Raw genomic sequence first — 16,280 nt, forward strand, 5'->3', positions numbered from 1 at the left:
GAATCTCTCAGCAACAATAAGCTGCAAGTTAACTAGACCAGTAATGTAAATACTGCAGCTGTAAGAGCTCAACAGAGTAGGTTTTGCTCTGGCAGAAGACCCATTTCCCAATTTCCCTGAAGCCTTGCCATCAGATACAAGACACAAGAAGAATATTTTGTAATCTCTAATTCCAACTATACTCAAAGCCTGACATGATCCATAAAACATCAGCCCTGTTGATTTGGCATCCCATCAGTCATCTGAAACATCCACTCCTTCAATCATCCGTACATTATAGCAGGATGGTCGATAAAAATATATTGCAGTTACTGCCAGCACTATTTCAAAAACCAAAAGATATGGAGCAAATTAGGCCATATGGCCCATTGAGTTTGCTCCACCACTCCACCACTTCATCATGGCCGATCCATTTCCTGACCCTGGAATCATTTTCGAGATCCTCTGAACTCTCTCCAATGTCAGCAGATCCTTTCTTAGATAAGGGCCCAAAAACTGCTCACAGTCCTCCAAGTGAGGCCTCACCAGTGCCTTATAGAGCCTCAACATTACATCCTTGTTTTTATATTCTAATCATCTCAAAATGAATGCTAACATTGCATTTGCCTTCCTCATCACTCGCTCAACCTGCAAATTAACCTTTAGTAAATCCTACATGAGGGCTCCCAAATTCTATTGCACCTCAGATATTTGAATTTCCTCCCCATTTAGAAAATAGTCTACACTTCATTTCTTCTACCAAAGTGTATGACCATATAATTCAAGAACTATTCCATTTGCCACTTTTTTGCCCATTCTCCTAATCTGTCTAAGTCCTTCCGTAGCTTCTGTACTTCCTCAAAATTATCTGTCCCTCCACCTATCTTCATGTTGTCTGGAAACTTGGCCACAGAGCCAACAATTCTGTCATCCAAATGTAACGTAAAAAAAGAAGCGGTCCTAATACAGACCCCTATGGAATGCTACTTGTTACCAGCAGTCAATATGAAAAAGTTCCCTTTATTCACACTCTTTGCCTCCTCCCAGTCAGCCAATGTTCTATCCATGCTAGTATCTTTACTGTAATATCATGGGCTCTTAACTTGTTAAGGAGCCTCATGTGTGGCATCTTGTCAGAGCCCTTCTGAAAATCCAAGTACACAACATACACCGATTCTCCTTTGTCTATCCTGCTTGTTATTTCTTCAAAAGATTTCCGGTATATTTGTCGAGCAAGATTTTCCAAAAAAGAAACCATGCTGACTACGGCCTATTTAATCATGTCCCTCCAAGTACTCTAAAACCACATCCTTAACATCTTCCCAACCACTGAGGTCAGACTAAATGACCTATAATCTCCTTCCTTCTGCCTGTCCCTTCCTGAAGAGTAAAGTGATATTTGCAAGTTTGCTATCCTCTGGAACCATTCCAGAATTTTGTTTTTTGAAAGATCATTACTAATGCCTCCATAATCTCTTCAGCCACCTCATTCAGAAAACTGGGGTGTAGATCATCTGTTCCAGGATTTATCTACCATGAGTCCTTCCCCCCTCCCCCCCCCCCCACCTGACACTCTTGAACTTGTGGCATATTGTTAGTGTCTTCTACAGTGAAGACTGATGCAAAATACTTATTCAGTTCATCTGCCATTTCTTTGTCCCCCATTACTACCTCTCCAGCATTATTTTCCAACAATCTGTTATCTACTCTCTCCTCTCTTTTTCTCTTTATATATCTAAAGAAATCTTCATTATCCCCTTTAATATTAGCGGCTAACTTACCTTTGTATTCCATCTTTACCTTAATGATTTTTTTAGTTGCCTTCTGTTGCTTTTTTTTAAACTTCCCAATCCTCTAACTTCCCACTAATTTTTGTTCTATTATATACACTCTCTTTGGATTTGATTCCCCTTGTCAATCATGGTTGTGTCATCCTGCCTTTAGAATACAACTTCTTTGGTATGTATCTGTCCTGCACCTTCCAAATGGCTCCCAGAAACTAATTCCTTTTACTCCACTGTAATACTGATACATCGGACTTTAGCTTCTCCCTCTCAAATTGCAAGGTGGATTCTATCATATTATGAGCACTGTTCCCTATGTGCTCCTTACCTTAAGCTTTCTAATCAATTTCAATTCATTGCACAACACTAAACCCAGAATTGCCTTCCTCCTAGTGCCTAGTAGGCTCGACCACGACAGTTCTAAAAAGTCATCTTATAGGCATACTACAAATTCCCCCCCCCCGGGATCCAGCACCAACCTGATTTGTCGTATCTACCTGTATATTGAAATCACCCATGACTATCAGAACATTGCCCTTATTACATGCCTTTACTATCTTCCATTCTAATTTGTACCCACATCATTGCTGTCGTTCGGAGGCCTGTATATAACTCCCATTAGGGTCTTTTTACCCTTGAAATTTTCCTTAGTTCCACTCACAACGTTTCTACACTTTCTGATCCTATGTCACCTCTCTCTAAGGATCCGATGTCATTTTTTAACCAACAGAGCCACCCAACCCCTCTGCCTACCTGCCTGTCCTTTGAACACAATGTGTATCCTTGGATGTTGAGCACCCAGCTATATAATCTTTCAGCCACAGTTCAGTGATACCCACGTCATATATGCAAATCTCTTAACTATACTACAGTTTCATCCACCTTATTCTGTATACAGCATACATTCAAATATAACATCTTCAGTCATATATTGATTACCCTTTTCAATTTTATACCCCTTTTACATTGCAACTCATCCTGTTGACTTCAATTTTCCCCAATCAATAGCCTGTCTTTGCTAGGAGTCTCACTATACACTGCCCCTATTTGTAAACTAGCTGCTCCATCTTCAGCCATATCACTCTGCCAAATTACTTTAAACCCTCCCCAACAGCTCTGGCAAACCTGCCCACGAGGTTATTGGTCTCCCTCAGGTTTGGGTGTACCCTGGTGCTTTTGTACAGGTCATACCTTCTCCAGAAGAGATCCCAATGATCCAGAAGTCTAAACCCCTGCCCCCTGCACTAGTTCCTCAGCCACACATTTATCTGCCAAATACTCCTTACCTTCACTGTGGCACAGTCGGCAATCCAGAGATTACTACCCTAGTGGTCTTGCTTTTCAGCTTTATAACTAGCTCTCTAAAATCTCTCTTTAGGACCTCCTCCCCTTTCCTACCAATGTCATTGGTGCCAATATGCACCAAGACTTCTGGCTGCTCTCCCTCCCCCTTTAGAATGCCATGAACCGGATCTTCCCAAAAACGCCTCCACCAGGATGATTCCACCAAGAAGCACAAGGCCAACAAGTTTGAGAGCTGGAAGTTCCTCCCCTGGCTTGAAAACATATCAGCAATCTTTCTTTGTTGCTGGTCACAAATACTGGAATGATTTACTTACAAAATGCTGGAGGAACTCAGCAGGTCAGGCAGGATCTGTGGATGAAAGAATGAACAATTGATATTTCGATCTGAGACCCTTCACCAGGAGTGGAAAGGAAGCAAGCAGAGACCAGAATTAAAAGGCCGGGGGAGGAGCAGAAGCTGTCAGATCAGATGAATCCAGGTGAAGGGTAAAATATGTAGGTGGGGAAAAGGGATGATGTGAGAAGCTGGGAGGTGATGTGGAAGAGGCAATGAAAGGGATGAAAAAGGAGTCTAATAGAAGGGGACAGTAGAACATAGAATGATGGGAAGGAGGTGGAGAACCAGAGGAAGATGTTGGGCAAACCATTAGGCCAAGGGAGGGAGGAGTAAGAGGACCTCAAGATTGAGGGGGGAAAGGGGGAGAAGGAAAGGAAAATGGGAGTAGCCAGAAATTAGAGAAATTGATTTTGATGGAATATGAGGTGTTGTTTCTCCAGCTTGCATCTGGCCTCATCGTGGCAGTAGAGGAAGCTGTGTACAGACATGTTAGTGTTGGGAATGAGCAGTAGAATTGAAATGGGTAACAAAGAGGAGATCCTGGCTGTTGCAGTGGATAAAGTGAAGATGCTCAATGAAACAGTTCCCCAAACTGGATAAGGTCTGCAATGTAGAGGAGGCTGCACTTGGAGCATCAGATGCAATAATTGATAGCAACAGAGTCAAAGATGAACCATCACTTAGCAAGGTTTCAGGGATAAGTGACTGGAGGGAGATCAGTAGGGAGGTATGAGCTAACAGGAGTTGCAAAGTGATCTCTGAAAGCGGGGACAGGGGGCATTTTTGTGGTGGATAGTGGAATGATGTGACTGGTGGCAGAATTACTTTGGTGAGGGTAGAAGTTGCAGAGGATTATGTGTTGGATCCAGATGTTCATGGAGTGGTAGGTAAGGACAGCTCTCAGATGCTTCCCCTTACCTCAGAATCAGAACTACACTGAGAAGCATCTGGCTATTGTCCCCTGCTTCATCACCAACCCCTGGAGATCTTCCATCTACTGTCTCCATCTTCATATTTCCCCCTACACCATACTGCTCATTTCTACCTACCCAAGATCAACTGTTCCTATAGGCCTATTGTTACAGCTTGCTCTTGCCCTACTGAACTCATATTTGCATGTCTCAGCTCCATTTTGTCACCAATGGATCAGTCACTTCCCAACTACATCTGTGACATGTAACGTGCTCTCCCTAACTTCAAACATTTTCAGTTCCCTGACCCTGACAACATTTTCACCATGGATCTACAATCCCTCATCGAGAAGGCCTCAACTGTCTCCACCTCTTTCTTGGTAAGAGACCCAACCAGTTCCCCTCCATTGCTACCCTCCTCCATCTGGTAGAACTGCTACTAACCCATTGCAACTTCATGGGTTCCAAACCACGTTTGCAAACCTGCAGAGATAATGTTCTTTGATCTCTTTCTCTGTTACATTGACTGCATCCTGCTTGTCAATTTTATCAGCTTTACATCCAATCTTCCACCTTGCCCTCAAATTAACTTGGTCCACCTGACATCAATCTTTCCTTTCTTGATCTCTTTGTCTCCATCTCTGAAGACAGATTATCGACCAACACCTTTTGCAAACCCACTGACCCCCAGTTACCTTCGGTACACCTCTGCCCATCCTGTCACCTCCAAGGATGCTATTCCTTTCAGACAGACAGACATACTTTATTGATCCCAAGGGAAATTGAGTTTCTTTACAGTCGCACCAACCAAGAATAGTGTAGAAATATAGCAATATAAAACTATAAATAATTAAATAATATTAAGTTAATTATGCCAAGTGGAAATAAGTCCAGGACCAGCTTACTGGCTCAGGGTGTCTGACACTCCGACGGAAGAGTTGTAAAGTTTGACGGCAACAGGCAGGAATGACTTCCTATGACGCTCAGTGTTGCATCTCGGTGGAATGAGTTTCTGTCTGAATGTACTCCTGTGCCTAACCAGTACTTTATGGAGTGGATGGGAGACATTGTCCAAGATGGCATGCAACTTGGACAGCATCCTCTTTTCAGACACTACCGTCAGAGAGTCTCAGTTCCTCCACCTCCTGTCTCAAGATGAGGTTTTCCGTTCCAAAACATCTGATGTCTTTTTCAGAGAAGTGTTTCTGCCCCACCACTACTAATGCTATCCTCATCTGTATCTTCCTCACCCTATTCTGCAACCCTCTCCCCAATGTAACAGGAATGGGGTTCCCCTTGTCCTTGCCTACCAACAATCCAATAGATTATTCTCCACAACCTTTGCCATCCTTATTGGGATCCCACCACAAGGTACATCTTACCTTCCCTCACATTTCTGCCCTCTGCAGAAATCACTCTGTCTGAAACTCCTTTACGGGCTTATCTGTACCAATCTCCTCCTAGCACTTATCCCTGCAGCTGTGCTAGGTTACACCTGCTCTTAAACCTCCTCTCTCTTTCAGGCCTAAAATAGTCCTTCCAAATGAGGCTGTGCTTCACCCGAGAGTCTGTCGGTGTCATATATTACACTACCTCACTACTTTTTTATTTGCTTTTTTGCATGACTTATTTAACTATTTAATAGACATATGCTTTAACTGTTTTTCTTTATTTATTTATCATGTATTTCATTGCACTGCTGCTGTAAAGTTAATAAATTTCATGACTTATGCTGGTGGTATTACATCTAATTCTGATTTATTGCATTCTGTGCTCCCAGGGCAGCCTCTATATAGGGAAGATCCAATAAAAATTGGGGGGGGGGCGGGGGTCTCTTCAGCGAGCGCCTCACTCTGTACACTGCAAGAACCAGGATTTCCCCATGGCCACCTATATCAATTCTACTTTCCATTCTCACACTGACATGTCTGTCCACAGACCTCTATACTGCCATAATAAGACCAGGCACAGGTTGGAAGAGTGATATCTAGTATTCTCTCATGAGTCTCCAACCTGAAGGCATCAACATCAATTTTTCTAACAGCTGGTTACCACTCATGTTTCCATTTGTTTTCCTTCATACCTGTGGCCCTGTCACCCTCTTTCTTCCCCTTCCCCACTCTGAGCCCCCACATTTTTATTCCATGGTCTACCGTCCTCTCCTATCAGATTCTTTCTTCAACCTTTTGTCTTTGTCAACTGTCATATAGCTTTCAATGACATTGCCTTTATTCCCTCCTCCCACACCCACCCACCGACCTTCGCTCTCTTACCTGGATTTGCCCAATACCTGCCAGGTTGAGCTGCTTTCTCTACTTTTTTTAATTTCTGGCTTCTGTGCTCTTCCTTTCCAATCATGATGAAGGGCCTCTGCCCAAAACATAAGACTATTTTTACCCCTCCATCGATGCTGCCGGACCTGCTGATTTCCTCCGGGGTGTGTGTGTGTTGCATACTACGCTGATCTGTAGAGTATACATCCCATATATGGAAAAAACTAACATTTAAAGATTTTTCACATTCCCAACGGAGGTAAATATTAAGATTTAGCAAAATTTTTACTACCTATAGTATAATCAATTATCTGCTGCTCACACTGACCAGAGATCAACTACTGATTAATATTGTTTCATTTTTGTTACAGGATTATCCTCCTCAGAAAGATCTAGTCAGAGCTGTCTCCATTCTAACAGGTTATCTGGTCCAGTCTACGGGTTCCAGAAGTTGTAATCTTACCTATATGGCTGAAGCAGATCCCAGAGGTAATAACGCATTGTAAAGATGTCAGGCTATACACCTTGTTTCTTTCACTGCCTGGAGTTGTGTTTTTTACATACATCCCCACTTTGGTGTTAACTTATGTGAGTTTCATCAGGCCATTCAGCTCAAGATTTTGTAGAGAACAACCAAGAAGCTAATAACATTTGTTGGTCTTATGGAATGATTTGGATGATGCAACAGATCTGATGAAAGCATTAACTACGATTTCTCCATAGATTTTGTTGACCTTATGGATATTTAGGTCTTAGACTTGTTACAGGAAGGTCATCAAACAAAATATGATTGTAATCCACACAATGTTAGGGCAGATGGCTGAGTATGGTGCATCTGTGTTCTCTTACAGAAGTTGATTGCTTTGATGGAACTGGATGAAAACTGCTTGTTTCAGGTGCTGGTATCCGATACACGCAGAGTCGTTGCAGCTGCTGAGTATGATCTGACCTTTGATGTTGGGGATATTAGCTTGTTAGAGGTTTCAACCAGATTGCCAATGGAGTTGGAGGATTTTTCAGAGGCAGTGTTGGTTCTTCTGTAGTTGAAAGTGCCTGTAGCATGTTGTCTATACATCCAATCTGTAATGAAATTTATTTGGAGCCAACTAGTCTTCAGACATTCTTCCTTGTGGCTGAAGGATCTGTGGATACAGATGAGGCAATGAATTTGATTCTTAATGTCTGCTGTTGCTGAAAATTAGCTTCTGACATAAAGAAAGTTATCTTTGTTATCAGTGGTTTGGTGTGGTGCAGTGGGGTCAAGTTGATTTTGGATCTTTGCCTTTTAAAGCAAAAATTGAAAACACTGAAGGAAAAACTCATCAGTTATTGAATGTCTGCTGGACATTTAGTAGAAAGCCCACCCTTGTGTTTTGTTTAAAGAATCAACCATGGTTTGGCTCTCTCTCTACCTCTCCACATGTGCAAGCATTTTGGTTCTAGAATGGATATAAGAAAGGTTGAACAGTTTCTTGGTTGTCCTGTACATTATCTCTACTGCAAAAGTGAGTATCGGAGGCAAGAGGAGGTATTGCAGCAAGAAAGGTTGAAAAGAGAATTAGTGCTTCGACAAAGCCTTGTTTAACCCGTGTCCAGTGAGAAGGTGGCCTTGGATGTGTGATGATCAAGCTTTTATGTGATTGAGAAGTCACATTTGAGAAGGATCTCCAATATGAGTATTTTAGAAGGGAAAGGGGATCATCTTATAATACAACAATAATAGCTGTTTAAGATGGTTGCAATATATTTTTTTAAAAATTGTTACTTTGTCTCCACCTTCATCTTTAATAAAATTTGTAGCACTTGTTGCTATGTTTGAGGACTGTTCAGATATGCCTGTCCTTTCCAGAATTTCTGGAGTAGAGACATTCCAATTAAACACAGATCCACAATACATGTCATTCTGCTGTGCCGAAAGCTAAACTCTACTATTACTTTGCAAATAGTCTCAACACTTTACTCCACACAATGCATGAACATGTGGCATCTACTCAATCAATACAGTACAACTAAGTTTGTGAATTTGCTGTATGAATTTCTAAAGGCTTGGTAGGTCATAAACAGCACCAATTTCTGGCAGTGAAAATATAATGTTTTATATCATTGTGTCCCTATTTAGCCAGAAAAAAATGTTTTTTTTTTAACTTTTAAATTCTGGGAATGTTTACTGGTAATCCAAGTCTGTATTCAGTCTTTCATACCATTTTATTATGGAAAATGTTAGCCTTTCTCATAATCTTTAAGTTTGTTTAAACCTGGTTATATTAAAAATATTATTGATCACATTTTGAGATTTGTTAAAGGATTTAAAACTTGCGGTGGAGTTTAAAAGAAATCGACTACTTTAGGTTAGTTGGACTAACTCATGAACTAATAACCAAATTTAAATTATTTTTATCAGGGTCTCTACCAAAGTGGGTCATCAACAAAGCTTCACAGTATCTGGCTCCCAAAGTAAGTTTTAATTACTTGGCATTACCTTATGTAATGAATATAGATCATTTTTTAAAGTGAGTGTTCGATTTATACAATCAAAGATTATATGAAAGACCCTTTTATATAAAAGGATGTGATAGAGCTTATGGAAAGCATCAAGTTGAATAAGTCAACACAAAGTACACTGCAGATGCTGTAGTCCTGACGAAGGATCTCAACCCAAAACGTTGACTGCTTCTTTCAACGGATGCTGCCCGACCTGCTGAGTTCATCCAGCTTTTTTGTACGTGTTGAAGTTGAATAAGTCGCCTGGACCAAATTAGGTGTACCCCAGGCTACTGTGGGAGGCAACGAATGAGATTGCTGAGCCTCTGGCGATGATCTTTGCATCATCAATAAGGACGGGAAGGGTTCCAGAGGATTGGAGGGTTGCGGGTATTGTTCCTTCTTTCAAGAAAGGGAGTAGAGATAGCCCAGGAAATTATAGACCAGTGAGTCTTACCTCAGTGGTTGGTAAGTTGATGGAGAAGATCCTGAGAGGCAGGATTTATGAACATTTGGAGAGGCATAATATGATTAGGAATAGTCAGCATGGCTTTGTCAAGGGCAGGTCATGCCTTACGAGCCTGATTGAATTTTTTGAGGATATGACTAAACATATTGATGAAGGAAGAGCAGTAGATGTAGTGTACATGAATTTCAGCAAGGCATTTCATAAGGTACCTTATGCAAGGCTGACTGAGAAAGTAAGGAGGCATGGGATCCAAGGAGACATCGCTTTACGGATCCAGAACTGGCTTGCACACAGAAGGCAAAGAGTGGCTATAGACAGGTCATATTCTGCATGGAGGCTGGTGACTAGTGGTGTGCCTCAGGGATCTGTTCTGGGACCCTTGCTCTTTGTGATTTTTATAAATGACCTGGATGAGGAAGCAGAGGGATGGGTTAGTAAGTTTGCTGATAACACAAAGGTTGGAGGTTCTGTGGATAGTGTGGAGGGCTGTCAGTGGTTACAGCGGGACATTGATAGGATGCAAAACTGGGCTGAGAAGTGGCAGATGGAGTTCAACCCAGATAAGCGTGAAGTGGTTCAGTTTGGTAGGTCTAATATGATGACAGAATATAGCATTAATGGTAAGACTCTTGGCAGTGTGGAAGATCAGAGGGATCTTGGGGTCCAAGTCCATAGGACACTCAAAGCAGCTGCGCAGGTTGACCCTATGGTTAAGAAGGCATATGGTGTATTAGCCTTCATCAATCGTGGAATTGAATTTAGAAGCCGAGAGGTAATGTTGCAGCTAAATAGAACCCTGGTCAGACCCCACTTGGAGTACTGTGCTCAGTTCTGGTCACCTCACTACAGGAAGGATGTAGAAGCCATAGAAAGGGTGCAGAGGAGATGTACAAGGATGTTGCCTGGATTGGGGAGCATGCCTTATGAGAATAGGTTGAGTGAAGTCGGCCTTTTCTCCTTGGAGCAACGGAGGATGAGAGGTGACCTGATAGAGGTGTACAAAATGATGAGAGGCATTGATCTTGTGGATAGTCAGAGGCTTTTTCCGAGGGCTGAAATGGTTGCCACAAGAGGACACAGGTTTAAGGTGCTGGGGAGTAGGTACAGAGGAGATGTCAGGGGTAAGTTTTTTACTCAGAGAGTGGTGAGTGCGTGGAATGTGCTGCCGGCAATGGTGGTGGAGGTGGATACAATAGGGTCTTTTACAGACTTTTGGATAGGTACATGGAGCTTAGAAAATTAGAGGGCTTTTGTTAAACCTAGTAATTTCTAAGGTAGGGACATGTTCGGCACAACTTTGTAGGCTGAAGGGCCTGTATTGTGCTGTAGGTTTTATATGTTTCTAAAATATGCAAGGGATACAAGTCTTTAATTATTGTTCTGAGTATCATGAGAAAGCCGCTGTTGGCAGTTGACATCAACAATTTAAAATGCATTGCATTGATTGGCCTTGTCTCAAACAATAATGAGGTGACCTACAGGGAAGAAGTCATCTCTCTGACACGGTGGTGTCAAGAAAACAACCTCTCCCTCAGGATCACAAAAACAAAGGAGCTGGTTGTGGATTACAGGAGGAATGGAGACAGGCTAACCCCTACTGACATCAATGGATCTGGGGTTGAGAGGGTAAACAGCTTCAAGTTCCTCAGCATCCACATCACCAAGGACCTCACGTGGTCTGTACACACCAGCTGTGTGGTGAAAAAGGCACAACAGCACCTCTTTCACCTCAGATGGTTGAGGAAGTTTGGTATGGGTCCCCAAATCCTAAGAACTTTCTACAGGGGTACAATTGAGAGCATCCTGACTGGCTGCATCACTGCCTGGTATGGGAACTATACTTCCCTTAATCCCAGGACTCCGCAGAGAGTGGTGCGGACCTGTGGTTGTGAACTTCCCATGATTCAGGACATTTACAAAGATGGATGTATTTTTAAAAAAACAAGCCATCCCAACCACAATGTATTCCAGTTGCTACCATCCAGGAAGCGGTATGACCGCAACATAAACAGGCTCAACAGGACCAACAGGCTCTGGGACAGCTTCTTCCACCAGGCCATCAGACTGATGAACTCACAGTGACTTAGTGTACTCTATATTACATTGACTATTTATTATAAATTACTATGATTGCACATTTAGATGTGGAGGTAATGTAAAGATTTTTACTCATATATGTGAAGGATGTAAGAAATAAAGTCAACTCAATTCAATATTCAAAACTAGCATCTAATCACCAATGCTATTTAGCAATCCCTAGCATTTTGTATTGAGGTCATGTGATATTTGTACCATTTTTCTGGTTTCTGAAGTGCATTTGGATGCCATAATATTGAGGAATTCTGATATTAATGTGTCTATTTTAAGTGTTAACCTACCTTGGGTAGTTTTTCAATGTTAAAAAAGCTAAATAAACTTTAAAGCTATATCTCTATTTGCACACATTTTTAGGTTCTTAAACGACTGCACAAAGTGTGTCTCAAGTACCCAGAATGGAAAGGGAAGAACAGACCAGACTTCAAACCATGGCTCTATCCAGAACAGAATAGCCTTCCAACCATGAGTCTTGATGTACTCTCTATCCAGCATGCAGATTCACTGGAAAATATAGATGAAAGTGCCTTATCTGAAGGGAATGGTAGTGATGAAGAAGGCTTAAAAGGCTGAAACCACATTGCATTATTCCTTCATAATACTGTAAGCCCTTGGAGTTTGCAGGAAGAGGGAATCTTCATAATTGGCCCTTAGAATTTGGGTGGCAAATTCTTAACAATGGGTTAATTTTGTGATTTGGGAGGTAGATATTATTGAATCAAGATTACTTATACGAAGCATCTGACATTCATACAATAAATTAGATCTTTGCACTTGCTGTAGTTAAATTTGTGATTGAGCAATTGAAAATAATCAATCACAGTAGATTTCCGGTATATCTGAATAGGCCTCACAGTTAGAAATAACTGGATTAGTGGTGAAGATGACTTGAAAATTTATCCTTTAATGAAAGTGAAGAATCGTTGAACTGCAGGCATGGTGGGTCTCTGGTTGGGTGGCATGGGAGGAGGCAGGGCAGGTGTAACAATACTTATGAAGAGCATGTGATTTTTCTTTCTCTGCTTTGATTTGAATTTTTTTTGAAAAGACTTATTTTAATATACAGCATCCTCCTTCCAAACTGGTTCTGATCATGAGATGATAAATTTGTGATGCAGAAATGAGTACATGGCTTTAAGCTTAGTTCTTATTGCACAATAACAATGCTGCACAATTACGTCCAGCAAAGTCTCTTTTCTGCTGAATCATTGGTGGTAAAGATGCACTGTAGTTTGAACTGCTTTCCAATGAAAGGGGTGAGAAAGTAATCCTAGAACTTGAGTTTTCAAAATTATCTCGGTTTCATAAATGTGACGATACATTTGTAGAAGGTTTAGAAACTTGTGTCCTGATGTTGAAGGTGTTGCAAGTCTGCATCTTCTTAGTGAAGTGAGTTTTCTAGGGTATTGGGCCGAATAGCAGCACATTGGTTCACTTCTTCAGTTACTTCCTACCTTCCAGAATTTAAACTTTACCACTTGATTCCTATTTTAAATACTGGCTGCACTATTTTTTTTAAAAAAATGCTACAAACAGGCAGTTTTGTAAATGAAGGGAGATTGAAATTGGCAGTGGGAATTGGGGCTGAAATTGTAAGTTTCCATTTAAATACAAGGCACAGAAATAGAACTGAGCTTAAGTATAAGATTAAGGGACACCAGCTGACAAGGTGATATTTCTGGTGAATAGGAACTTCGATATCTTTTCAAGTTATTGTCTTTGACAGAATTATGCTTGTTTAAATGGGGTTTGGTAGATTTTGTACATTCGCATGGTGAGATTTTGTGTGGCGAGCAGATGTTTTTTTTAAAAAAAAGGAATTTTGAGTTTGTAAGGGGTAGATGGATCAAAATACTTAAGTTTCATTGGTAAATACAGTATTGCTCAGACTTGGGGGGTGGGGGGAGTGAAAAATTATGCTGACAATGTTGATTTTCATTTTTTTAACAAATTGAAAAACTGCCGTGAATTAGTATCCTCCATGCACTATCAGAGAGCAGGGCTCTATGTCAACACTACCTCTGACATGACATAGAATTGAATATGGGACTGATATGTTAATGTGGCCTGCAGCATTTTTGTCTGACCTTCAGAATTAAAATTTAAAAGCATCTTTAAATTCAGAAGACTATTAAGCCAATGTGCTTGTATTTGATTAACTACTGATTTGACTTTTTAACAGCTGCAAGCTTAAAAGTTATACTTATAAAGCATAATCAAGAAAATAAAGCAGAATCTTCATTTTCTTCCTATAATCTCAAAGAAATTTTTGGCATTTAATCATGAAGAATGTAAATATCCAGGTGCCCCTTGAGTACTGGTGTTGGGTATATTGGTGAAGGAGAAAATGGAAGTGCTATTTTGAGATCAAAATCATAGAATTACAGTTGGAATATTTTTAATATTTTGTTACGTGAGCTTGTATTTTTGTAACAATTCTGGATTCTCAATCCGAGTAAATGTATGCAAAGTCTGGGAAACATTTCGCTTGTGCTTGTATAAGCTTTCCACTAACAACAGATAATTTAAATAACCTTTTTAATGTTTTCTACTACTTATTGGGAATTTGTCTTTTCTATTTAATTGGAATGATTATAGAGAGGCCCCCTTCACAGAAACGAGTTCCCTGCTCAATTCAGTAACACTTACATGTTAGGGGATACTGAAGATAAGCCACCACACTTGGGGCATTGCACATGAAGTATCAACATTCTACTGCTTTTTAACACTTGTTTCATCTGAGGTCTCTACATGTTAGAAAGAAAGGCTTTAAAATATTCTATTTTTTGTGTAAAGATGCTTGCTGATGTTTTTGTAATGAAGTTCATTAAATTTAAACACCTTGCTAAGGTTGGCATTTTAAAATAGTGTTGTCGCTCAGGTGAATCATGATTTTGTTCTACTGTTGTCAGTTATGTGGCTGATTTGTATATGAAGCATTAAACCAACATAATTTAAAGGTTTACCAAAGCCCTTGTGATATTTACCTGAAATTGATAACACCAAGTAATTAGTGTTATTTCACCCAGTCTAGAAGTAAATCAGCTAGAATGTTATTTTAATGGTGCTAGTAGGTTTTTAATCATTATATACAATCTGAAAATGACACATTGTTGAAATCTAATTTATCATTATTAAATTATTTCACTGTTTTAACATAGCTTATAATTTTCTTTTGGGTTTTCAAGTCAATGTTAAATGTATTGCTAGGGAAAGAAGATGGAAGGCTGGGCTTGTTTTGTTGCATTGAGTCTTTCATGTACTGTTAGAAAGCTTTAAAATTCTCTTCTGTACTTTAGGTTCACTAATGCACTTTTTCTCCTGCTTGTGTCACGAAAACAAAATGCTGCATGACTTCAGCAGTGTTCCATTGCAACAGATTTGGAGTTTTCTCCCAAAGCGTTTTACAGAAAGATTTAAATAGCCCATTCAGTGCAACCAAGGCCATCTCATTAACTTCTAATGGACTATTTTGTAAACCTTGAGTTTTTCTTTGAGGAGGTAGAATCTGCAACCTTCCAATTAGCGGGATCCAAACGTTGATTCTGTATTTCTTTTGAAACATATTTAAATCTGTAATATTCTCTGTTCTAGCTACAATAAGAGAATCTGTCATATACATGCATTTTATTTCTGCTTTAATACCTTGCTTAAAATATGCTGTGCCAAAAAAGAATATTGAGAACTTGTATGTCTACTGTTCCATTTTTTGTGTTTTTGTGCTGCCATCTAAGTCAACTATTTTGTATTTAGGATATAAGATGGACAGTTAGAAATGATAACGCCACCTACATGTAACAGTGAAACTGGACTCTCCACCTCCTTTTCTTCCTCAAGAAAGGACTGTTGGAAGAGAAAATCTCAAATATTCTCCACTTAAGACAATTTTAGGTAAATTTAGGGAACAATTTTCATACACTATAATCCTTTTCCATCAGCAATGGGATGGTGTGGAATTGTTCAGTTTATATATTGACAAAATTATCTTGCACCAGCATTCATCTTCCTATGTATTAATGATTTTTAAGGTGGGTTTCTTACCAACCCACCTTCCAAGAGAAATCTCATAAAATGAAGAAACTAAGCAAAGCAGTATTTTGCATTTTGCTGTTAGTTTCACAGCATTAATGAAGAATATTTCTGGTAAACATGTTTTGTATGAATGTAGTAGATGCTCATGTTTATTTGGACATTGAACTGTAAGGGTAAAGTTTATTTTAGTTCAACCATGATTATCATTTATTTTGCTAAATTATATTTTGTGTGAAGGTTATCTTTTAACATCAGAAACCTGAATGAGCAAAAGGACCCTCAGAATTTGATTTTTTAAGTCATTAAGTTCAAGTGGTGTAAGCTTGCCAAAGTGATCTTTGCACATTATACTTTGTCATACAAGCTGATTTACCTGGGTTACATTAATAAATGTTTGTTAAAAATATTTCAGACAATGATTAGCTACTGTTTTTTGGCTTTGGTACTTCTTCATTGATTAAGACAATTCTAGAGAAATGCTTTAAACTTGCAAGACTATTTTGAGGAATTGCAGTCTATATTTTTAATGAAACCTTAACAGAATTGATAACTTACATACATCAATACAATCACTTAATAATGCTGTTAACAGTGTTTTTATTTTAATATCCAATT

At 39.8% G+C, this 16,280-nt stretch overlaps 1 protein-coding gene across 2 annotated transcripts in view; it reads left to right on the plus strand.

The window, feature by feature from the left end:
* Positions 1-16,071, plus strand: part of LOC140734328 (START domain-containing protein 10-like) — a 35,811-nt gene extending 19,740 nt beyond the window's left edge. For both annotated transcript variants that reach the window (XM_073058131.1, XM_073058132.1), the window contains exons 4-6: positions 6,961-7,078; positions 8,991-9,043; positions 11,991-16,071. In XM_073058131.1, coding sequence (XP_072914232.1) covers positions 6,961-7,078; positions 8,991-9,043; positions 11,991-12,206 — 387 coding nt within the window. In that variant the 3' untranslated portion in view covers positions 12,207-16,071. The remainder of the gene's footprint in view (positions 1-6,960; positions 7,079-8,990; positions 9,044-11,990) is intronic.
* Positions 16,072-16,280: the final 209 nt, after the last annotated feature.

Source organism: Hemitrygon akajei, chromosome 10, assembly GCF_048418815.1.
Source record: "Hemitrygon akajei chromosome 10, sHemAka1.3, whole genome shotgun sequence".
Lineage (NCBI taxonomy): Eukaryota > Metazoa > Chordata > Chondrichthyes > Myliobatiformes > Dasyatidae > Hemitrygon > Hemitrygon akajei.